At 35.0% G+C, this 26140-nt stretch overlaps 1 protein-coding gene across 7 annotated transcripts in view; it reads left to right on the top strand.

Moving 5' to 3' along the window:
- Positions 1 to 26140, top strand: part of NAALADL2 (N-acetylated alpha-linked acidic dipeptidase like 2) — a 1288446-nt gene that overhangs the window by 709180 nt on the left and 553126 nt on the right. For all 7 annotated transcript variants that reach the window (XM_074405415.1, XM_074405414.1, XM_074405412.1 and 4 more), the window contains one exon: positions 5583 to 5856. In XM_074405415.1, coding sequence (XP_074261516.1) covers positions 5583 to 5856 — 274 coding nt within the window. The remainder of the gene's footprint in view (positions 1 to 5582; positions 5857 to 26140) is intronic.

The raw sequence follows: 26140 nt of genomic DNA, 5'->3' as shown, positions 1-26140 counted from the left end.
GTAAGAGAAATTCTCAAGGGAACAAAAACTCAAAAAAGAGTACTATTGCAGATGATGAAAGCTGAAACCTAGAAATTAGAAAATTCGTAGAAGGTAGCACAGAGCACAATGAAAGAGCTGTGATTCGAAGAATGCGTTTTTAAAATTATTACATTAAAATCATTAAATCAACAGTTCATAGTTTGCCCATAATAGGAACATAAAGTACAGACAATTTTTAGTTTAAGAAAAGTTTCTCTTTTAAAAATTCTAATAATATTCAAACTCTCCTAGAGAATAGATCAAGAGGGAATGCTTGTTATATCATTTTATGAGATTTATATAGTTACAAATAAAAATCAGAAGTGATAGTTGAAAGGAACATTACCTACCAAATTTACTTTTAAAAATGGATGCAAAAATAATAAATAAAATATTTGCAAAAGAAATCACATAAGTAAAAATTTTAATTCTATTAATTCAGCTTATTTTAGAAATGCTAGTTTAACATTTAAAGAAAATCTATTAATGTAATCCATGAAATTAAAAAAATAGAACATATGATTGTCTTAATGGAAGTACCAGAATTTCTGACAAAATTTAATCTCCATTCATAAAATATCTGTTAACAACATGAAAATGGAAGGAACATCTTTAACCTGTTACATACAATACAACATGGATGTCTGCTATCACACATTATTAGTCATTCCTTTAAATATTTTCTGCAGGTCATATCCTGGGTGGTAATATAAAAAAAGTTAATTCTCTAAATAATTAGAAGAGATATAATAAAACCTTAATTATTTTGCATATGGTATAATTTCTTACATAGAGAAAATGGAAGAAAATTATTATAATTAAAAATACAGTTTAGCAGGATTACTTTATAGAACATGTGAATAGTATTCCTCTACACCAGCAAATTTTAAAACGTATTTTTATGTTTGTTAACATTGACCAGACACTTGACCGTTATCTTAGTTTGTTCGGGTGCTGTAACAGAATACCTTAGATTAGAGAACAAGTAAACAACAGACATTTATATCCTACAGTTCTGGAGGCTGTGAAGTTGAAGATCAAAATGCATGTGGTTTCTGGTAAGGGCCTGCTTCCTCACTGACAGTGCTTTTTAGCTATGTCTTCACATAATGGAAAGAGCAAAAATGTTTCTTCTGGCCTCTTTTATGAGGGCACTAATCCTATTCATGAATTTTCTGCTCTCATAATCACCTCCCAAAGACCCCCCAACCTCTTAATATAATCACCTTGGGGGTTAGGATTTCGACATATGAATAAACATTCAGAGTATGGCAATAATATTAAGGATTTGTTGTTATATTATTATAAGGTTGGCGTTTCTTTCTGAACTGAGCTTTAGTCTCAATGTAATTGCAGTCACAATGTTGGCATGGAAATTAGCGGGTTCATTCCAATATGGAAGAGAAAAGAAAAATAGTTAAGATTTCTTGATGAAGAACAAGAAGACTGGCTTGTTCATTCTGGATATTAAGACCTATAATAAAGTCGTAATAATGAAAACAGCACATTATTATGGATATGGAACAAAAAGAAAAATGCAATTGATTTGGGAACCCAGACAGACTCATACACATATGGCAACTCATATATATATGACAGAGTTGTGATTGCACATTAATAGGTTGTATTTGACAAAGGGTACTAGGACTCAAGTTGGAAAAAAGTGAAATTGGATTCCTGTCTCCCACCACACACCTGCACTCACATACACGTATGTTCTCCAAGTAAACACTGAAATGTGAAAAACAACTCCTCAAAACTTTTATGAAAAAAGAAAGTAACTTCAGGACACAGGACTGAGGATTTCTTAAGCACATCAGAAAATGTGAAAACAATTATATTAAAAGCTCTATGAATTAAAATTATAAACTTTTGCTTAAGACAATACATTACAAATAAAAAGAGAAGACCAAAACTGAGATAGAATATGTGCCATACATATGACCTAAAGAAGATTATTCAGAACATACAAAAACTTCTATAAATATAGGCAAAAACAAGAACAGTTATTATACATAAAAGGAAACATGACTAGCTAAATAGTGCATGAAAGGATCCTCATTGGTAATCATGGAAATGCAAATTAAAACGACAGTGGGATAAAATTTTATTCTCATTGGAGAGCAGAAATTAGATACAAGAGCAGAAGGTGGTAAAGGAAGCCTTGGAAAACTAGTGTATCCTGGAATCCAGCATTTGTTCTTCTGAGTTAAACATATAATGAAATATTACTTTACACTCACTACATTGACAAAGTATCAAACAAAATAAAAAAGTAAAATAAAATAATGGACAATACCAAGTATTGTTGAGGAATGGAGGAAATAGAGCTCTCATGAAGAGATGGCAAGAGTTTAATCAAAAATATTTTAAAAGCATTTTGACATTTTTTAATATGCTTTTAAAGTTACTGGGCTGCATATCTTATGGACCAATAATTCCTTGCCTAAAGAAACTTTCGCATATGTTTATCAGGAAACATGAATAAGAATATCAGGCAAGGCACGGCGGCTCACGCTTGTAATCCCAGCACTTGGGAGGCTGAGACGGGCAGATCACCAGGTCAAGAGCTCCTGACCATCCTGGCTAACATAGTTAAATCCTCTCTCTACTAGAAGTAGAAAGATTAGCTGGGCGTGGTGGCACATGCCTGTAGTCCCAGCTACTCGGGAGGCTGAGGAAGGAGAATTGCTTGAACAATTGAACTGGGAGTGGGAGCTAAGATATGGCCACAGCACTCCAGCCTGGTGACAGAGTGAGACCCCTTCTTGAAAAAAACGAAAAAAAAAAAAAAAAAGAATATCCAGTGCAGCATTGTTTACAATAGTGACAGGCTGAAAACAACTTTAAAATATTTCTCTCAGGAAAATTGATTAAAAATGTGGAGGAATCTCAAGCAACCAATATTGAGTAAAAAAGGGAAATATGAAAACCATATATAAGATACCAATTATGAAAAAGTAAAATCCCTAAAGTTAAACAAATTGTTAAAGATATATATATATGTATGTATATAGACCTATTAAAAAAAAGACAATGGGAAACAAAATCAGATTGATGCTTACCCTGGGGATCAAGGTCAGTGACACAATAGAGGAAAACGATTCCAGGAGCTGTGATAATATTAGAGATGTTCTACTTCATAACTTGGTTGGTTCCTTTCACTATTCTTTATACATGGTATACATTATATATGTTGTATATTCTTCATGTGTTGAAATTATTTCGTCATATTAAAAATGATGATATAAAAGTGAAGTAAAGGCTATATAAATTTTTTGACTCATTAATTTTAGCTTAGTACTGAAAAATATTTAGAAATTCTCCACAATTGGGACAAATTATTAATTCTTCAGTTGAGCCCTGAAAGAAGTATTTCATTTGCCTTTTGAGGCCCTATTGTATAACATTCCATGTTTTCAGTTGCTTGCACCATAAAGCAACTGAAACCAACAAAAAGATTGATAGATTGAACATCTTGCACATGCCTTGACATATTTTTATTCATCAATTAACTGTGCACAGGAGCAAACAAAATCTAAAGCAATCTTCACATTTTTCTATTTGTCAATGTTGACCATATATTGCTATGTTTATATAAATATGTGTTTTAAAACCTCAATTTATATGAATTTTAAAGAACATTTTTGATGCACCTTTTTAAATAAATGACTTTCCTGTCAAATTGTGTTGTTTTAACTCAGTTTACCTGCCCTCTCCCAAATATACAGAGAGAATACAATAGCAATAGAGAAAGGGGGTAGGAAAAGGTAGAGAACAGATAAAATAACAACAATGAAACAAAGTCGAAGGCAGATCACTCTTAATGGGAATGAAAAAGAATAGAATTCTTCTCACCAGCTCTTCCACAAAATGTAGGTTGCTCTGTTGACTGATCCAAGTAGATATTAAAAAATAATAATAAAGGAAGAGGGAAGAAAGCAAAAACAGGAGTACTTTCAAAAAGTTAAGAGATAGGTGAGTAACTGTTTTTATTGCATCTTCCTGTGTAGGCCAGCTTCTAAGCTGTGGCATCAGACTTACATTTTATCTCTTGTAATGCTTTCTTACCACTATTGTATCTGTTTCTTATTTCTTTTCCATGCACGTAGTGTTGAGGGGTGTCTAATCTTTTGGCTTCCCTGGGCCACAGTGGAAGAACATGAGTTGTCCTGGGCCACAATACATTAACACTACCAATAGCCGATGAGCTAAAATAAAAATTTTAAAAATCTTTTTAAAAAGTCTCATAATGTTTTAAGACAGCTTATGAATTTGTGTTGGACCACATTCAAAGCTGTCCTGGGGCCACATGCAGCCCACGGGTCATAGGTTAAACCAGCCTGGCTTAGGAGTTGTTGAATAAACAGGTTCCTAGAGGAGATCAGTGAGAAAAATAATGTCATGGGCAATAATATCAAAACAAACATTTAGGTAATAGCTTGGAGAGCAATAAGATTCTTTTAAGAAGATACATTTTTGCCCCGAAAGGAAATTCTTCCTTTTTAGTCCCTTTTTATTAAATTTCAGCCACAAAATTAAAAAAAAAATCTGGATTAAATTATTTTTATTAAGTTCTCATGTCTGATTCTCTTCTAGGTACTAGAAGAGATTTTTAATAGATTTTGTCTGGCGTCTAGTATGTCATAAGCAAAAATAGTGTCACTGGATTATGGGATAGATATATAGGAATAAACATACAAAGTACAGAAAGTACAACACAAAAATTAATTTCATATTGGTTTACCAATTTGTGTTTTTGAGTTTACTGAGTAACACTGTGCTCATACCATCATGTAATTTGGCATAACATTTGTATCTAAAGAGCTCTCTCTGTATTATTTTAAGGAACAATAGCTATATGTCAATCATATCACATCATATGAAGTCGCCTTAAGTATGACAAGGAAATGTCTTAATTGGAATGAAACCTGGATTTTGGAACTGACTTTTAAGTGGATTATGTTGATGTTGATAGAAGGATCAGAACGAATAGAAGAACTAGTTGGCATTAATTTCACTCTTCTCTGCAATGCCAAAGTGCTTTAAGTGGTTTTCTTTGTTAGTTTGTTTGTTTGTTTTGGAAACGGTCTTGCTCTGTCGACAGAGCTGGAGTGCAGTGGTGCCATCACAGCTCACTGCAGCCTCTAACTCCCGGGCTCACGTGATCATCCTACCTCAGCCTCCCAAGTAGGTAGGACCACAGGTGCATACCAGGACGCCTAGCTAATTTTTTTTTTTTTTTTTTTTGATGTTTGCAGACACAGGGTGTTGCTGTATTGCCCTGGCTGGTCCTGCTCTCAAGCGATCCTCCCTCCTTGGCATCCTAAAGTGCTGAGATCACAGGCGTGAACTACCACAATGATCGTTAGTTCTTAATTTAATAAATTAATTCTTTCCGCTTTGATTTGTGTTTAAGTTTCATGGGATAGGGTCCTGTCTCATTCATCTTTCAGTATCCCACAACATCCATTAATATTGTTCGTATATTGAGCAACCGTATCTCAAAAGAATAAATTATCCTTTTTTAAAAAAAGTTTTTCTTTAAAAATTTATTTCAGAAATTTGGTACAACTGTATAAAAGTGAAGATGACATGGAAGTTTCAAAGGAGATTAAGACTCAGTGGACTTCACTGGGCCTAGAGGATGTACAGTTTGTAAATTACTCTGTGCTGCTGAATCTGCCAGGCCTTTCTCCCAGCACTGTGACTCTAAGCAGCAGTGGTGAGTGCTTTCATCCTGATGGCCAGCCTTGCGGTGAAGAAGCCAGAAAAGACAGGAGCCAAGACCTGCTCTACTCATATGCAGCCTATTCTGCCAAAGGAACTCTCAAGGTAATATGACCCTTTGTCTGTGTCCTTTACAGTGAGATGGAATTAGAAAACAACCACTTTCATCTAAATTGAACTAACTGGCAAAATGCAACATATAAAAGCAAGCATTAAATAGTCTCAATGTGGAGGTGCCAGCAAAGAAAAGGAAGATTTGGCCCTCCTGACCCTTTTCTTGTCATATTTTTGAAGTGAAAACACGTTAGAAAAATTTAATTCAAAGGTGTTGAATGTGTGACTGTGTCATTCACATGCTGCTCTGTCCATATAGTGCAAGTCTATTTCATTCTGTGACTTTGAAGAGGCCAAATTTAATACATTGATACAGAGAACGGAAAATAAATGGAGAAGGTTGTGTTTTTAGATTGTGTACACACACAATAAATTAAGTGGAAAATTGATATGATTATTAACACATTTAAGATTTGAAACACAGCGCTCTTGCTTTCATGATGGAAAACACATGTGGTAAGAAGCCAGGTGTGTATTATTTCTTCACCTTTTCTGGGTCAGCAGATTTATGGTACAGTGCTTTTTGGCATAGTGGTCCAAGTGTAAGACTTCTAGAGCCACATGGACTAGTTTTAAATCTCTGGTCCCCAATTACTCACTGTTACTTTACCATGAGGTATAAACTGGGGCTGGATTTTCTCATCTCTGTATTGGAGTCACTAATAGTTCCAACTCATAAGGTTGTTGTGAGAAAAAAATAACTAATACATGTAAATCTAGGAGGACAGAGCATAGCCTATAGTAAGAACAATATACAAGTTACATATAACAACATGCAATGGGTCAACAGTTTTCTTTACATGGGCAAGTTTTCTAACTCTATGTAAAAATATAATTTTAATAAATACACTTATTTTTTAATGAAGCTGTAGCTTGCCTCATTTAATACCAGTGAAATAATGTTATGTTTCTGACTGTTGTTAATGGCACAAATGTTTAAGAATCTAACTTATTATGAACTATGATTAACATATGGAATTTTAAATAATTTAAAATTACTTTGCATAAATACTTGAAAGAATAATAGCAAATGCTTGTTCCTAATATATTTTGATGGAGTTGGGGGGAGAGGCAGATTCTCTGGCAGTCCAACATTGTATCTATTCTGTATGTATCATACTTTGACTTTTAGCCAAAGAGCTGCATATAACTATTACCACCTTGAAAAGTCTTACCATTTATTAAACTTTAATATAATATTAAATGTCTGCTATATTTCTAGTGTAGGACTCATATAATTTTATTTGATTAATATTATACTATTTCTGGTAGGTAGTAATGGTAACACACCTATATATTAGTTAAAATGGAGTTAGGCAACCATCACTCTTTCCTTGATTCAGAAGCTTTGGCCTTTAGCCAAGATTCTAAAAATTACCCCAATATTTTCTCTTAAACTCCTGACTGCCTAAGCCACATGGATTTTCGACCTCTTCTTTATCCCAGTTGGCTCAGGTCATTTCTTCCCTAAACGAAAGTGTGTCTAAAACACAGAACAGTTATAAAAACACCAGGAGTTTGAGTGGATCCTTGGAATCTTCCCCATCTCCTTGCTTTTCAGTTTCCTCTGGTGAACACTGATTATTCCTGGAAGGAGGGGATGTGCAAAGGTCGTTAGCATGGCCCTCGGTAGTAACCCCTTGGGCCCAGTGGATTGAAGGTAGAGTAAGATTAAATGAATTAATTTACATAAAATAATTCCTTAGATATGGGTTCAGAAACAAACACAAACACCTCCCTCAATGCCCCTGCACTTTCATATTGTCCAGTTTCCATACAGACCAAGAAAAGAGATATCCTATCACTGTGAAACTTCCTAAAGTCCCTTACGGGCGCATATATTGGTTGATCTTACTGTATAATGGGGAAATTCATGGGATCAGGAAAATTAAAGTTCGATGACTACTCTTTTATACTTGGGACTTTATGCATAATAAGGGAGATATGGGAGAGGAACCCTTCAATAACAATCTGTTTACCTTGGTTTAAAAGGGATATTGGCCAGGTGTGGTAGCTCACGCCTGTAGTCTCAGTACTTTGGGAAGCCAAGATGGTTGGATGGCCTGAGATTAGGAGTTCAAGATGAGCCTGACCAACATGGTGAAACTCTGTCTCTACTGAAAAAAATACAAAAATTTAGCCAGGCCTGGTGGTGGGTGCCTGTAATCCAAGCTACTCTGGAGGCTGAGGCAGGAGAATTGCTTGAGTTTGGGAGGTGGAGGTTGCAGTGAGTCGAGATTATGCCGTTGCACTCCAGCCTGGGCAACAAGAGTAAAACTCTTTCTCAAAAAAAAAAAAAAAAAAAAAGAAAGAAAAATATTAACAGATACTGCTTACTTCTGATTCTGATTCATACTCACCACTGACAAACCCTCCTAATCATGGAGGTGGTGGGTGATGGAGGAAAGAAAGTCAAGAAAAAGATCTTATGAAAGACTCTGTTTGGGCCTAGATTTCTAATAGTGGGCAAATTCACTTTCCTACGATATTTGTGCAGATGTTGGACCCAGAGTATTAAATGTAATTGTATGTTTGGTTTTTATATTTTATAAAAGACATGGCTGAATCACAAAAATGTTAATCAACCCCATTATTCTAACAGATGATGCTGTAGGATGGACATGTAAATATTCTTCACCCTTTATTTTGATAGTCTCCCCTGCAAGTGTCCTGTGTTCAAGTAGTGTGTAGGAGTCATAAATGTTTGGCTATTTAGTGTCCATTGTTAGATTCCTTCACACAACTGAATGTAATCTCATTTTTAATGTAAAATAAGTTATTAGTTTAAAATATATGTAATATTACTAATATGTAGAGGTTTAATATTTTAAGACGTAAGTTAAAAAGGTGCATTTGCAAAATTCTGTAGCTTCAAACTTCTTACAAATGCTTTAGGGATCAGTTCTTAAAAGTAGGAACTCATCTTACTTTTAAGAACTGATCCTATTCCCTGTCTTCTAGATATTTTTAGACCACACCAAATTCCAAGCAGACACAGATTGATTAGTTTATAAGGACCCAATAATTATGATGTGATTAAAATTAAAGTATATTCAGACCTGAGGTATTTTAATATCCTTTTTCAAATTCAGCAGTCATTGTTTGTGGAGGTTAAGTTAGCCTCCATAAATTTTACTGGAACACCATTTCTGTTTCCTTGACAAATTCCAATCATCAGGGCCTAGAAACTAGAAATCTGAATTCTAAGGATTTCGATAGGATTCTCTACCTTCAGCCCCTCTGCCATTTATAATCATAAATTATAGAGAAGGATTCGTTGTATTCTCAGCATTTTGGTTATATGTTTAAGATGTTCGGTAGCAGTCTTTTTAGATTCCTTTAAATGAAACAATTGTTTTCTTATCCAAATAGATGTGGTTCTTTAACTCATTTTTATTTTTCCTTTTCCTGTTTATTTTTCTTGTCAAGAGAGGGCACAAAAGATATTTGAGTTCAATGAAGAAGCCAGTTTACTTAAAAACAATATATTTTAACTTTATTTTTAATTAATTAATTTTAAATTATAGTTTAAGTTCTGGGGTACATGTGTAGAACGTGCATACATGTCCTATGGTGTTTTGCTGCACCCATTAACCCATCATCTACATTAGATATTTTTCCTAATGCTATCACTACCCCAGCCCTCCTTCCCTCTACAGGCTCTGATGTGTGATATTCCCTTTCCTGTGTCCATGTGTTCTCATTGTTCAACTCCCAACTATGAGTGAGAGCATGTGGTGTTTGGTTTTCTGTTCTTGTGTCAGTTTGCTGAGAATGAGGGTTTCCAGCTTCATCCATGTTCCTACAAAGGACACAAACTCATCCTTTTTTATGGCTGCACATATTCCATGGTATATATGTGCCACGTTTTCTTTTTCCAGTCTATCATTGATGGACATTTGGGATGGTTCAAAGTCTTTGTTATTGTGAACAGTGCTGCAATAAACATATGTATGCATGTGTCTTTATAGTAGAGTGATTTATAATTTTTTGGGTATATACCCAGTAATTAGATTGCTGGGTCGTAGTGGTATTTCTAGTTCTAGATCCTTGAGGAATTGCCACACTGTCTTACAACATGCCCAGAAAAACAACACAAAAGACCCCCACCAGTAGTGTAAAAGCTCCCACCAGTAGTGTAATAGCATTCATATTTTTCTATATCTTCTCCAGCATCTGTTGTTTCTTGCTTTTTTAATTAATGCCATTCTAACTGGTGTGAGATGGTATCTCATTGTGGTTTTGATTTGCATTTCTCTAATGACCAGTCATGATGAGCATTTTTTCATCTGTCTGTTGGCTATGTAAACGTCTACCTTTCAGAAGTGTTTGTTCATCTCTGTGACCCACTTTTTGATGGAGTTTTCTTTTTTTTCTCATAAATTTGTTTAAGTTCTTTATAGATTCTGGATATTAGCCTTTCGTCGATTCTGGATATTAGCCCTTTGTCAGATGGATAGATTGTAGAACTTTTCTCCCATTCTGTAGGCTGCCTATTCACTCTGATGATAGTTTCTTTTGCCGTGCATAAGCTCTAAAGTTTAATTAGATCCCATTTGTCAATTTTGACTTTTGTTGCCATCACTTTTGGTATTTTCTTCTAGGGTCTTTATGGTTTTACGTCTTGTGTTTAAGTCTTTAATCCATCTTAAGTAATTTTTGTGTAAGGTGTAAGGAAGGAATCCAGTTTCAGCTTTCTGCATATGGCTAGCCAGTTTTCCCAACACCATTTATGAAATAGGGAATCGTTTTCTCATTGCTTGTTTTTGTCAGGTTTGTCAACGATCAGATGGTTGTAGATGTGTGGTGTTAATTTCTGAGGCCTCTGTTCCATTTCTCTATGTATCTGTTTTGGTGCCATCGCCATGCTGTTTTGGTTACTGTAGCCTTGTAGTTACAGTTTGAAGTCAGGTAGTGTGGTGCCTCTAGCTTTGTTCTTTTTCTTAGGGTTGTCTTGGCCATGCAGGTTCCTTTGTGTATATTTTAACTTTCAGACTAATATGTATGTGTACGTGTCTGTCACAATACAAACAACACGTTTGTACTGGTTTTCTGGGCATGTTGTATGACCATTTCTATTATAGCATTTGGGACAATTGGGAAAAGATACGGTTCAGTAACACTTTCTCGTATGTCTCTATCTTTTACAGTTAAGACAATGCATGCCTGTTTCTAAGGATTTGACATTATGTTGAAAGAGCCAATTTAAAAATGAAAAACTCAAGAAAAACAACCAGTGGTTTTATCCCTTCACTATCAAAGAGGGCTCAATTGTTTTTTACAAAGTTAATTGTCTTTATCATTTTGTTAATGGAACTAGGTGGGTTTTTTTTTCTTTTATGTTCCTGCGTAACCATATATCTGAGTGTTTTCTTCATGTTTAACTTAACAGCTATAAGTTTTCAAATTTCCCTTTGTTACACATAAAATAAAGTCTACCTCTACTACAGATTTGTGGAGTTGTCCAAATCTCCATAGTTCTAAGTCCTTGTTTAGTATCCTCCTACCATTTGTAAGTATATTAAAACTGCGTTTTTTGAAATAAAGAAGAGTTAAAAAAAAAAGCGCTTTTAAAAAGCATCTGTTAAAAGAGAGAAAATAAAGTTAACTGTAGATATAGAAATACACTTCATGTTTAAAATATTAAGCCTAAACAAAGGGGATTGTTAAAGGAACCAAAATGCAATATGGATGAAACTAACACCTTGTATTTGAAGAGCATAATTTGATAAATTAATTATGCAAATTAGATAAAGACACTATTTTTAAATTGTATTAATAATGCAAATCTATTATACTAAATACATATTGATTTAAATATCTATATCAAGAAAGCATATGCTATTGATATTCTTTAAAACTCATATCAGTATTATAATTTTCAAAAGCAACTTCTAGGTGACTATTATATATGCATATAGAATACCTGCACATATTTTATATGCCTGTTTTAGATATATTATTGAAACTCACATATTCTAATAGATAAAGCACTGGCGAATTTTCCGTATCTCTTTAAATCATTCCCTAATTCAAATCAAGCTTGAGTGGTTGCTGCTAAAGATTCAGGCATAGTTCCTTTTTGATTTTGAGTACATTGTATTTGCATGAATTTCTATCTGGCAGGGCCATTAACAAGTTCTTAAATTATTCTAGTCTGACTGCCAGCAAAGCTTCCCACAACTTTTTGGTTTTGACAAGGTTATTTGTAGAAGAGGAGTGCACCTTTTCTTTGAAGAGCTGTCATTTCCATTCATCATATGACCGTTTTGTATAAGCTTCCAATTTGTGCTTTCTGGTAACCGTCTAAACAGCATTTCTGATGTCTGAGATCTACTTCAAAAACCTACTTAGTGCCAGCATGATGGATGTTGTACTTTACAACTTCTTTGTAATTCATCCTGCACTAGAAAGGTGACATTGTTTACCTCATCATAATGACAGGTGGGTCAGTAAAAGGATCCTAAGGAGAGTTGTCCTGTCAGATGCAAAATACATATGAAAATGGATACATAAATAATTTAGCTTGTGTAAGGTTAGCTTCAGGGAATAAACAGTGATTTATATTTTTATTAAAAGGTAAATATAAACTGTAATATTATCTCAGGGTTAAAGACATTGATAGTAAGTGCTGAAAATGTCTAGTCAATTTTATAAATAGAACATATGGCTTTTATGCAGTTCTTATGCAATTATTTCTTTTGTCTTTGTGAAACCCTGACAGATGCAGAAAACCAAATCATATTTTAATATTTGCCATATGTTGGTCAGATTGATTCTGCCATGTTGTTACTGAGCAGGGGATTTTCCTTATTTCTATACATTTTATGGATTTTTGTATATTTTCCTTCTGCTAAGTTTTATTTTTTTATCTGAAAGATAAGCCAAATAATGCAGTTTTATAAAGGAAGTATTTTCAACAACTAACTGTACAGAACTATATGATTATTAAAATATGTGTCACTACCCTATTCTGAAGAGAGCAGAGTTCAACAGCCCAGACTAGCATCCCTCCTTAAAAGCTGCACAAATGTGGGGTGTCAGGTCATACTGTAGGACTCAGTGTTCTCATCTATATAAGAGGAATAGTAACAACAACTTTAATGGCTTTTGTGGGGAAGAAATGACATGAACTATGTAATGTGCCTGACACTTAGCACTCTATCAATTTTAGTTATTATTATTCTGTAGACAGTAGACACATGTAAACAGGAGAAATTAAGAAACTACCAGAATACCAGAACAATATATCAAGATTTGAAAGTACAAACTTTTATTATACTTATTGCATTATCTAAATATAACATTCCTGTCTTCTGTTTAACGTGATAAAAATGAGTTATTAGGGAAGAAAATGCCTAGGCCAGTATGATTAAAAATAAAATGTACATAATTCCTTGATCATATCTTTAATTAAAACTGAAAGCTCAAAAAAATTATGAATGACATGTTTTATTCTTGAATGCAGAATGATAAATCATGTTAAGTTGGGCCTGAAAAGCTTTGTTTGTCTTTATGTGTAAAATATCAATATACAGTACCTTAATATATAAAATCTGAACACTGTATCAAATATTTTGTCAGAAAGTCTTGAAGAGAAAAAAATATAACCACTGCATGGAATCTTTGGACAACCTACAATCAGATACCTGTTTTATTGTGGCTAGAAAAACTTTGTCTTTCTCTTTAATTTCGAATATTTTCAAACAAAACCAAACTTATCAGTGTTATGGCAAAAGGCAGAGCTATATGCATTTGGCTCTGAATTATTGCTGTTATAAATAACAATGTCAGTGAGCTAGGGAAGTGGAATGGAATTGCAGTACTTAAACTTCTGTTTTCTGAATGGTAAGATGAAGTTACTGTCTCACCAACACAGAAATGTGAGCTTCGAAGTTTTTTAATGATGAGAGTGGCTTTGCATATTATAAGTCTCTCTTATTTTTCTCTTGTAAAATCCATCTTTTGAGCCGGGCGCGGTGGCTCAAGCCTGTAATCCCAGCACTTTGGGAGGCTGAGGCGGGTGGATCATGAGGTCGAGAGATCGAGACCATCCTGGTCAACATGGTGAAACCCCGTCTCTACTAAAGATACAAAAAATTAGCTGGGCATGGTGGCACGTGCCTGTAATCCCAGCTACTCAGGAGGCTGAGGCAGGAGAATTGCCTGAGCCCAGGAGGCGGAGGTTGCGGTGAGCCGAGATCGCGCCATTGCACTCCAGCCTGGGTAACAAGAGCGAAACTCCGTCTCAAAAAAAAAAAAAAAAAAAAAAAAAATCCATCTTTTGGCAACAGTGCACAAGTGTGAGATAAGTGACTGTGAACACAGCTGTGTATAGCTGTTGTTAATTTTTAAAAATTCTGCATAAACTCCCTTGGCCCAATGTGACCTTCTGTTTCTCATTTCATGAACTCTGTTTACTAACTAAGTTAACAAAGCAATTCCATAATTGCTTATTTCATTTAAAAAAATATTATTATTATTTGACGTGGAGTCTTGCTCTTTTGCCCAGGCTGGAGCGCAGTGGTGCAATCTTGGCTCACCGTAATCTCTGCCTCCCTGCTTCAAGCAGTTCTCCTAACTCAGCCTCCCCCATAGCTGCAACCGCAGGCATGTGCTACCATGCCCAGCCAATTTTTGTATTTTTAGTAGGGATGGGATTTCAAAATGTTAGCCAGGCTGATCTGGAACTCCTGACCTCAGGGAATCAGCCAGCCTCGGCCTCTCAAAGTGCTGGGATTACAGGTGTGAGCCAGCACACCCAGCCCATAATTCCTTCATATTTGAGAATAATAACCATGGGAGTAGTTTCTACATATTTAAGACAATATATATTTTCCCTGTGTTAAAGTTTAGACAGGAACATTTACAAAAAATGTGATCTAACACAACATATTGTGCATAGTGAAATATTTGTTGGAGAGGTTACATTGCCTACCTGTGAAAGAGAACAAAAGCTTATTTTATGACACCAAAGTTTTAAAACAAACTGAAATCAACTAAGTGGTTAAAGGGCAGTGGACTGGTTTCTCCACTTCGTTACAACATATGTGCCATTTTGAGTGAGAAAGTATTTGGATACAGATTTTTAATTTGACTGAAAGTTATTTCTAAATATTTTTAGTCACCGTAATTAGTATTTCACAGAAAATTCCAGTGTTTTCATTTTTATTTCCGATTTGACTTAGGCATACTACTTGCAAAGTTAAGCGATAATGTAATTTTCTTAGCAGATTTATCTCTTAATTTATATAAAATGCTAGTATTTAAATACATTGTTTACAAATAAGACTTACCTCATTTCAGCAGATGCTGCAAATTCAGTCTTTCCAGAACAAGAGAGATCTGTGGAAAAGATGGTTCTTAGGTTTATGCACTGTTTCAACACCTTCATCCAGGAAAATCCTGTCATATTAGTTTCATAGTCTCCAGTAAGAATTCTCTTGAATGAATTTGCAACTCCTTCAATGCACTTACCTTAATAAGTTGAGTGTCATTTATTAAATAAAGTGCCCTGTGATTATTAATTTGTTATTTCTTATATTTTAATTTGATACTAAAAGATTAACTGACTAATATAGAATATAGCCAGCTGGGTCTCACTAATATAACAAGAAACATTCAACTTTCAGCAAATACATTCTGAGTACCTTTTATCCACCAACCGCAGGGGACACAGCGGTAAATAAGAAAGCCTTGGACCCTGCTGCAGGCAGCTGGCAATATAAGAAGAGAAACTGGCATTTAAAATTGCTTGGCTTGATATTGCTATAATAACTAGCAAATTTTTTAAATATCTAAGCTCCAGTTTCCTCATCTATAAAAATATCACCCGAATGTTAATGTTCTGTAGATAGACTAAAACAGCTGATTCAAGCTGCTTAGTAAAATGTCTTGAACAGAGAACATGAATGGTTAAATATTGGTTGTATTATCTGCTTATATCATGCCATAACAACTCTGTGTGGTTTAATCCCTACACACACACACACACACACACACACACACACACACACACACACCCTATACTCAATTTTCTAATAGCTGGAGTTTCCTATGAACCACCTTTTGCCCTTATCTCTTTCTTGCTATTATCTACTTTTAGTCTCTTTCTTGCTATTATCTACTTTTAGCCAGACTTCTCCTTGGACCAAAGCCTAACTAAACACAAGCTTTAACTCCTATCTCTATAATGCATACCTATTTTCTGTTTTCAACCACCTGCCTAAACCTCTGCTAGTGTTTTGTTCTACCACTTTAGTAGGCCACACACATGCGTCAGGAGTTTGAGACCAGCCTGAACAACATGGTGAAACCCCATCTCTACTAAAAAATATAAAAATTTTCTGGGTGTGGTGGCAGGTGCCTGCAATCCCAGCTACTCAGGAGGCCAAGGCAGGAGAATTGCTTGAACCCAGGAGGTGGAGGTTGCAGTGAGCCGAGATCGTGCCACTGCACTCCAGCCTGGGCATCGGGGCGAGACTCTGTCTCAATAAAAAATAAATAAACAAAAAGAAGTTATTCCCCTGGTCTGTGCATGGCTTCTTATCATGTGGATGCGATCTCCTTAGCAATGTCTTTGCTGACTTCCCTTATTAAAGTAATTACTCATCACCCTTTATTACATTATCTCTTTTTTTTTGTCTTTGGAGTATGTCACAGTTGAAAGTTTTCTGAACTGTTGACATCTTTGTTTACTTTTTTTTTTACTCGACATCTCAGCAGGAGAAAGTAAGTAGTGTGAAAGGGACCTTTTCAACTCATTCCCTCCCTGTCTTCAGAAACCAGAATACAGTGCGACATATATTGCTGGAAAATGAAATAATTATCTCTTTAATGCTCCCTTTCTTGGACTTCCATAATGCTGTTTTCTCTTGTTTCTTTCTCCTACTTCTCTTTGTCATAATATCTTTTTTAAAAGATACATTTTTTAGCTTTTAAAATAACGCTCTGTAATATAAATAGCTAAAAGGAAAGACACTAAGGCCAGTTATGTTATTTTAAAAAATGTTGACCAAATAATACAAACGAACAGCTATATAATCTCTAAGGTACAATTTATCAAATTCTGGAAATTTTTTAAAGTTTTATATTTCTTTCTGATACTCTACAAATTTTTAGTCTAGCTTGAAATATTAGATTAAACTGGCATTATTTTGTCTATTGACTTTGGAGAGTACAGATTTAAAATATGGAAATAGAATCCTGACAAAACTGTTTCGCTTTAGCTAAATTTTTACTACAATAACTTTAACATTTTTTGTCGTTTGAATATGCATTATGTGTTAGATTGTAAAGCTGAATACATCTTGCAAATGTATTAAACAATTACTGTAGGCCTAGGTAAGTAGCAACTCTGGTTCATCGTTGTTAGTTCTGCTATTGAAGCTTAGCCACTGTGCCATTAAGCACTGCGTTTAGTATATCACTGTAGCAAATATTTTCTTTTTTTTTTTTTTTGAGACAGAGTTTCACTCTTGTTACCCAGGCTGGAGTACAATGGCGCGATCTCGGCTCACCGCAACCTCTGCCTCCTGGGTTCACGCAATTCTCCTGCCTCAGCCTCCTGAGTAGCTGGGATTACAGGCACGCGCCACCATGCCCAGCTAATTTTTGTATTTTTAGTAGAGTTGGGGTTTCACCATGTTGACCAGGATGGTCTTGATCTCTTGACCTCGTGATCCACCCGCCTTGGCCTCCCAAAGTGCTGGGATTACAGGCTTGAGCCACTGCGCCCGGCCGCAAATATTTTCTTTTAAGCAAGTGTACATATTGCAGTAAAGACAAAGTGATGAAATTGAGAAGCCATCCCTTTATCTGGTTCTTTACCACAAAGACGGCAATTGATTGTGTAGCTCATGCTTACTGAATTCAGCAGGGATGCCCCAGTCTCGTCCACTAGCTAGTGTCCCTTCTAACTGATTGGAAGTCCATTTTAACCTATTAGAACTCGTACTGTACTAGTTACTAAATATTTTAAATCTCTCTCCTGCTTATGCCAACCCCTAATTGGTCTTGAATAACTGGAACACTATTTTGAGAAGGAGTTTGAAAAGGTGGTGATTGCTTAGTTATGTCTGCCACGGGAGTGGGGAAAGGCAATGTTGGTTTTCATGCTGCAGTGCATCCTGATCTCGTGATAATGGCCGTGATGGAAAGCCCTTGAGTGAACTTGAAAAGGAAATAGTAATATAATTCTAACAATCTTTGAATTTTAAAGTCTTTATAAATACTAAGATACTAATGATTTTTAGAAAGAAACAAGGTAAACATGGGTGATCACTGTGTTTTACAAGTTTTTAATAAACATAAGCACTTTAAACTGAAGTGGATTCAAAGCTAGATTATATACGATAGTAAATTTCTAAAGCAGAAACTTGTTTTTAGATTGAGCAATCCTCGTGATAGTATTGTGCTTTGTCATTATCAGAGATGCTTGGGTTTATCATTTCTGAACTTGAGTAGAAAATTACTGTTTTAGTCAAAGCAGGCTTTTGAAACATTTTGCACATTCGGAGTCTCTCTTAGAGAACTAGAAGGGCTCAGAGTGATTGATTTGGTTGAAAATGTCAAGTCTGAAAGGCTTCAATGCATTAATCATTTCATAAGCATGAATAATTTTTGTTACCTCAAGTTGGAGAAGAAACATGGCACTGGAATGTTCCCTACTGTGTGGAACTCCAGCCACTCACAGGTACCAGGGACATTTTCCTGACCTAGGTACTTTTAATTCTTGTTTAATTTATTTTCTTTAATTGATTGTAGGAAATGATAATTCTGCTTTTCTTTTAGTTACTCTTCCATTGCTTCTGTTCAGAGTAGTTTTTCCATTTCCTTGTAAATAGGAATGCAATTTTACAAAAGTCTTGTGTTCCTAAAGCACACATATAGCCCACTTGGTGATGTCTTTAAACATCTTTACTGCTGATGATATTAGGAGAAAGCAAGAGAAAAGCTGTGACTATCCTCAAAGTCTCACATTTTTAGTTCTATTGCAATGAATGTAAAAATGATCTTTTTTGCCCTTGCCAGAACTCTTGTGGTTTCAAGAGTTACAGGGGATGAGGAGTATGAACTTTTGGGGTGTGAAATTTCCTAGCTGGTAATTCCATAAATAATTTCCTACCTGGTAATTCCATGCTTTGCTTTGACCATGTAATGTATTAGACATTGCTTCTTTTAGATACAATGTTTTATCCTTACATAAACTGTTAAAGCCACTAATCATTTAACTGGTTATTTACTGTTGACTTCACACTCTTTTAAATGCTTAGGATAAATCAGTGAGGAGAGCAAAGATCCTCAGCTCTAGTGAAATGCAAACATCGTATAAAGAAGAGACAATCAGCATAAGAAAAAAGTAAATTATGTGTGTATACACACACAGAGAGACAAACACACACACATATATACATATTACACACAAATAAATGTATTTAGCTAATTATTTTGTTAGACATTGAAGCATGCTGTGGAAAACTAAAAACACACTAAAGCAAAGTGATGGTGCTGTTTTAAGGTGGGGTGATTGTAATATTGAAGAGGGTGTTCATAGTTGGCATAATAGGATAGATGAAATCTGAAATAAGAACTGAAAATAGCCAAATAGTGAGTCAAATGAATGGTTGCTCCAGGGGGAGAGTGGAGAGTAATCACAGGACCAGCGACATAATTTGTGGACTCAGTGTAAAATGAAAACGCAGAATGCCTTGTTCAAAAATTATTAAGAATTTCAAGATAATGACAGCAGAGCATCAAACCAAGCAGGGAGCCTTTTGAAACACAACCCTTGTACAACTGCACAGGTCAGAAACTTCTGAGGCCATCCCTGGTAGAATAGCTGAAGTCATGGGGCAGTATGAAGAGAGGATCATGCAGGATACAACAGGCCATGTAAGAATTTTGAGTTTTATCATCATCCATCTTGGGTCCCCATGATCTATTCATTGTTCAATCTGAAAACCTTCATTTCACTAATGAGGACACTGAGATCCAGAAAAGTTCACTTACTAAGCTGCGGTTTGACTGCTCAGTTTTTTATAGAATCAGCTTTGTGCCGTCTGCTTAATCCTCAAAAAGGCCACTGTGTGTCCATTTACTTTCTATTGCCTTCTCTACCATGCCTACTTTCTCTTTGACCAAGAAAGAATCGATTATGTTGCTATGACAAGTTATATGGGAACAAGTCTGCATTCTAGAGTCATGCTGTTTATCTTTGATTACTGCTGTACTATTAACTAGCTCTGTGACTGAAAATGTTACTTAACATCTCCTTGCCTTGATTTCTTCATTTGTTAGAAAAGGGTGATTCTTTGAACTGTTGCTATGATTAAAGATGATAATGAATGTGTAATACTTATCATAGTGCTGGGTATTTAGAATGTACTCAATACAAATATTTGGTTTTGGTGGTGATGGTGCTTCTGGATCTTTCAATAGCTGAAAAAAAAGGTTTATGTATTGATTTATTATTTATTTTCTTGCACCATCTTCTAGGGAATCCTCAGCTAATTTCAACACATCTTGTCTCACTCTAGGCTTGAGATACAAATCACTCTCTCTCTTCAGTAAGTGATTTATGATTCTTCTTTTTAAGCATTAACTTCTCTGTCTGAACTATGCACATATTCATTCATTCATTCATTCATGCAATCATTTTATTTAGTTCCTACTGCGTGCCAATAACTGTGCTTGGTGCTCAGAACAGAAAGATCGCTGTGGCTGCTGTGTGAATGTATGAAGGGTCCCTATGTGTATTTATCTGCATATGCCACATATGTACTTAAATATGTATTCAAATATATATCCATACAGTATTATCATATGATATTTTCCTAATCATAGTCCACCAGAAACCTCGTTGTTTTATTACCAAACAATTTAGATATTTCATTTTCAATGAAGAATATAGCCATCTGACATAAGGTATATACAGCCATTGTATCAAACAGAATTATACATTTCTATCCAAATTACCTTTGTGATAGCACTGATTTTGGTCTAGATTCAATGTTTCTATCTAGCGTGATTATTATTTAGAGAGCACAACTGAATAGAAATTAGTAATTTATCTAGTTTGGAAACAGCTACTCCTGTTTATTTTTTTGTGTGTGCATATATAAGCAAGTTGAGCTTAATCAGTTTGAAAAGTTTTTATTTACATTTTCTTTATTAATAAGGCAGACTTTTTTTCTTGGCATTTTACTTTATTTTCTCCCAAATTTTATTTATTACCTAAAAATATTTTTTTATAAAATAAAATTCTAATTAAAGATTGAATCTTTCATTTGTGAAAGTTTTTATTAATGTGAAATAGAAATACATGCTCTTATTTCCCTTGCCAATTTATTAAACAATTTGACACAAAGTATCTTTGAATCATCTTACTCTACCTGTTTGTATAAATGGTATAAATTTAATGTCTGCATTTATTCTCTATCACTGATGATAGATATTTTTATTTTTCATTTAAATTACTTTATTGATCATAATATTTCTCTTTCACACAGGTCACATATATCTCAAGGAATGTAAAGTACTCTTCTGGAAACAGAAATCATTGTGTTTAAAGTTATTTTTTATTAACTTCTAAGTAGCTTTGTTTCTTCCAGTATGAAAGTCTTATGTTGAGCAGAGTGAGAACTTTAGGGTACCTAAGTAATATATATTTTAGGGCCTCTCTATGGACTGACTTGTTTCTTCTTCCCCAAAATTCATCCATTGAGCCCAGACCCTTCAGTGTGACTCTATTTGAAGATAGGCCCTACAAGAAGGTAATTAAGGCTAATTGTGTTAGAAGAGACACAAGAGAGTTTGCTCTCTCTTTTTCTTTCACTCTTCGTGTGTGTGTGTGTGTGTGTGTGTGTGTGTGTGTGTGTGTGTGGTGTTTACCATTTGGGGACATAGTGAGAAGCTGATTGTCCACAAGCCAGGAAGAGAGCCATTACCAGAAACCCAGTTGGCTACCACCTTGATGTTGAATTCCTCCATAACTCAGGTAGTAAATTTGCATTGTTTAAGCCATCCAGTCTATGGTATTTTTTTACAGCAGCCAATTCTCAGAGATTCTGGATTGATAGTTCTTAAATGGGACAAGGAATCTGAAATTTTAACAATAGTCATTACTCAACAAGTTGACTTGCTGTATTTAACTCAGTGGAGCCCTCAAGAGTGTCTTTCTCTGGTGGCTGCCAGATGCCCATTGTCCCTTCCAATGAAAAGACCTTCTAGAAATTGACTGGAAGCAGTCTAGCACCATCCTTGAATTCTAGTCATATAAGTTGGACAACTTCTTTAACATCTCTGAGCATCATTTTCCTCATCTATAAGATGGTGACAATGGAAGATTGCTATCTGAAGAAAATAGATTATACTCAATGTTCCTAGCACATAATGGGGGCTCATTAAATATTTTCTTTGTTTTAGTTGCAACATCTTTTCTGCAAGGCTGAAGCTTGATCTGTGTAATAGTACATTTCTTCATTATAACATAGGATCCCTTTTAGCATGCTGTTGATAAACAACACCTATATCTAACTGACTTATTTAACAGTTTATGGCACCCTTAAAAAGAAGAGGGCAACCTATCTGATTTGATTTCAGAGGAGCCTGATGAGGGAAATGAGATTTCTATGATTTTATTTTAAAATTTTTGTGACCTGTGACACTCAAAAACCATAGAACCACTCATGTACAGAGTATCACTTTTAAATATTAACTTTTTAAAGTGTAGAGATCTTTGTCACAGTTGTGTGTATGTGGCCCACCACTCTGTTGTCATCTCAAAGCTTTGATTCTTTTGTAAACATGAAATATTATATTTTATTTCCTTTTCAATTGTTTCTATTGTTTTTAGCTCCTTGTTCTTGGTTCATAAATGAATGTATAGAATCTAAATTAAAAATTAACACATAGACTTTTAAATATTTCTCTCTGCTTAAAAAAAAATTGTAAAACAAGAAGGAACTAAGTTGCACCTCTCAATTACGGTCTCATATGTGCCAAGGAAATCCTCATTAGAAAAACCGTGGTACGCACAGAATGGATAGCTCAGGTACCTAGATTTCTGTTCATTTGACATTTCCCATAGAGACCAGGAAGAGGTGTTTTAATCATTGGTGTTTGGTTATAAGTTAAACATAGCACCCCAACCAGCTGAGTGAACAATTTTCTAGTGTGACTGAATAAATGCAGAAAGAAGAGGTTCATTGTAGTGACAAGTATATGTGGAAAGAAATGGCTTGGCATTTTATCATATCGTTGTATATTGATTTGTGCCTCAGAAAAATTTAATGTGTTTTCCTGCAGCTGTGATGTTCAGTTTGCTTGAAGGCAAATAGAAAAGACTTTCAAAAAGGATCTAGTTTTAAGGCTTCCTTTAAAGGCAATGGATACATTTTTATCATTGCCTGTGAAACCAGCAGAACATTGAGACTTATGTAATTATTGATTTTTACTGCATGAGCCAAAATAAATTGATATAATGTTGTCTGTATTGAGAAATATTTTTTTGTGGGGAAAACTAAAAATTCTCTTACATGCTAAAACACTTGATTTATTAATATGTACTATTTAGAGAAGGTGAGTTGAAGAGCTATTTAATCAAAATTGTCATTGTTGACTCAGCCTATTGATATGTTCCAATAATGTAAATGTTTTTTGAAGAATTGGAATTTTCATAACTGTCATACCTTTCTGATATACAGACATGTCTGGATTTATTGTGCTTTACCTTAGCATGCTTCACATATACTGTGTTTTTTTACAAAGTGAAGGTCATGGCAACCCTGCATTTAGCAAGTCTGTTGGTGCCATTTTTTTTCAGTACCATGTGCTCAGCTCACATCTCTTATGTCACGTTTTGATAATTCTCACAACATTTCAAACTTTTTCATTATAGTTATATGTGCTAGCGTTACCTGTCATCAGTGATCATTGATGGTACCATTCTCCATTGTTATTATTTTGAGGTACCAGGAAATGCACCCATATAAGACAGCAAACCGATTCAATAAATATTATGTGTGTTCTGACTGCTCTACTCAGCAGCTTTTTCCCTCTCCCTCCCTCTCCTGGGCCTCCCTATTCCCTGAAACAAAACAATATTGAAATGAAACCAATTAAGAATCCTACAATGGGCTCTAATTGTTCAAATGAAAGGAAGAGTTGCATGTCTCTCACTTTCAATAAAAAGAAATGATTAAGCTTAATAAGGAAGGCAGGTCAAAAGCCAAGATGGGCCAAAAGCTAGGTCTCTTGTGCCAAACAGCCAAGTTATGAATGCTGAAAAACAGTCCTTGGAGGCAATTAAAAATGCTACTCCAGTGAATACATGAATAATTAGAGAGCAAAACAGCCATATTGCTGATAATGAAGAAAGTCTGAGTGATTGGGATAGAAGATCAAACAAGCCTCATTTTTTTTTTTTTTTTTTTTTTTTTTTTTTTTTTTGCCAAAGCCTAATCCAGAGAAAGCCCTTAACTCTTTTAACTTGTGAAAAGCTTGAGAGATGAGGAAGGCACAGAAGAAAACTTTGAAGCTAGCAGAGGTTGATTCATGAGGTTTAAGAAAAGAAGCCATCTCCATCGCATAAAAGTGCAGAGTGAATCAGCAAGTTCTAATATACAAGCTGCAGCAAGTTATCTATAAGACCTAGCTAAGGTATTAGTGAAAGTGACTGCACTAAGCAATAGATTTTCCATGTAGACACAACAGCCGTAGGTTGGAAGATATTATCTAGTACATTCATAACTAGAGAGAAGAAGTCTAGGCCGGGCTTCAAAGCTTCAAAGGTGAGGCTGACTCTCTTGTTAGGATCTAATGCTGCTGGTGACTTGAAGTTGAAGCCAGTGCTCAGTTGCCATTCTAAATATTCTAGGGCCCTTAATAACTATGCTAAGCCTACCCTGCTATGCTTTAGAAATGAAACAACAAAGACTGTATAACAGTAAATATGTTTACACATGGATTACACAATAAAAATATTCAACCGCACTGTTGAGACCTCCTGCTCAGAAAACAACATTTCTTTCAAAATATTATTGCTCATTGACAATGTACCTAGTCACTCAAGACCTCTGATGGTGATGTACAGGAGATTAATGTTGTTTTCAAGACTTTTAACACAACATCTATCCTGCAGCCCTTAGATCATGGAGTAATTTCAACATTCAAATCGTCTTATTTAAGAAATATATTTGTAAGATTGTAGCTGCCCTAGATAGTGATTTTTCTGATAAATCGGAGAAAGTATATTGAAACATTCTGGAAAGAATGCACCATTTTAGATGCCATTAGGAGCATTTGTGATTCATGAGAAGAACTCAAACTATCACCACTAAAGGGAGTTTGAAAGAAATTGATTTTGACCCTCATGGCTGAATTTGGGGGGTTCAAGATTTTAAGGAGTTAACTGCAGAAGTGGTAGAAATAGCAAGAAAACTAGAATCTGAAGTTGAACCTGAAGATGTGACTGAATTGTTGTAATGTCATGACGAAACTTGAATGGATGAAGAGTTATTTCTTATGGATGAACAAAGAAAGTGGTTTCTTGAGGTGGAATCTTCTCCTAGACTCTGTCTTTTCAACTCCCAGGAACATTGTTGAAATGGCAACAAAGAATTTAGAATAGTACGTAAACTTAGTCCATTAAAGCAGCAGTAGGGTTCCAGAGGATGGACTTCAATTTTAAAGGAGTTCTGCTTCGGGTAAAATGCTATCAAACAGCATGTCATGAGAGATATTTTATGAACGGAAGAGTCAGTCCATGTGGCAAGCTTTACTGTCGTCTTATTTCAAAAAAAAATATCAAAGCTACACTGACCTTCAGCAACTGTGACCCTGATCAGTTAGCAGCCACGAACGACATGAGGCAAAATCTTTCTCTAGCAAAAAGGAAAAAAAAAAAATGTACCGAAAACTCAGATCGATATTTTTAAATTAAAGTAGGATATTTTGTTTTAGACATAATGCTATTGCGTACTTAGTAGTCTACAATATAGTGTGAACATAAGTATTACATGTATTGGAAAACCCAAACATTTGTGTGACTCACTTTATTGCAGTATTTGCTTTATTGTGGTAGTCTGGAACTGAACTTGCAATATCTCTGATGTATGCCTGTATACACAAACTGATTTATATCTTCTCAAACAAGTAAGGTTTTTCTTAACATCTACTACATATAGAAAAGATTTTCATTTACATAACCAATTGAGTAATAGCCTTATTATAAGGCGCTGTCACTGAATCACAAATAATTAGTAGGTAGCTTAGA

Source organism: Saimiri boliviensis, chromosome 9 (assembly GCF_048565385.1).
Source record: "Saimiri boliviensis isolate mSaiBol1 chromosome 9, mSaiBol1.pri, whole genome shotgun sequence".
NCBI lineage: Eukaryota > Metazoa > Chordata > Mammalia > Primates > Cebidae > Saimiri > Saimiri boliviensis.
Note: the sequence above shows the minus strand (reverse complement) of the source record. Positions and strands in the feature narration are given on the sequence as shown.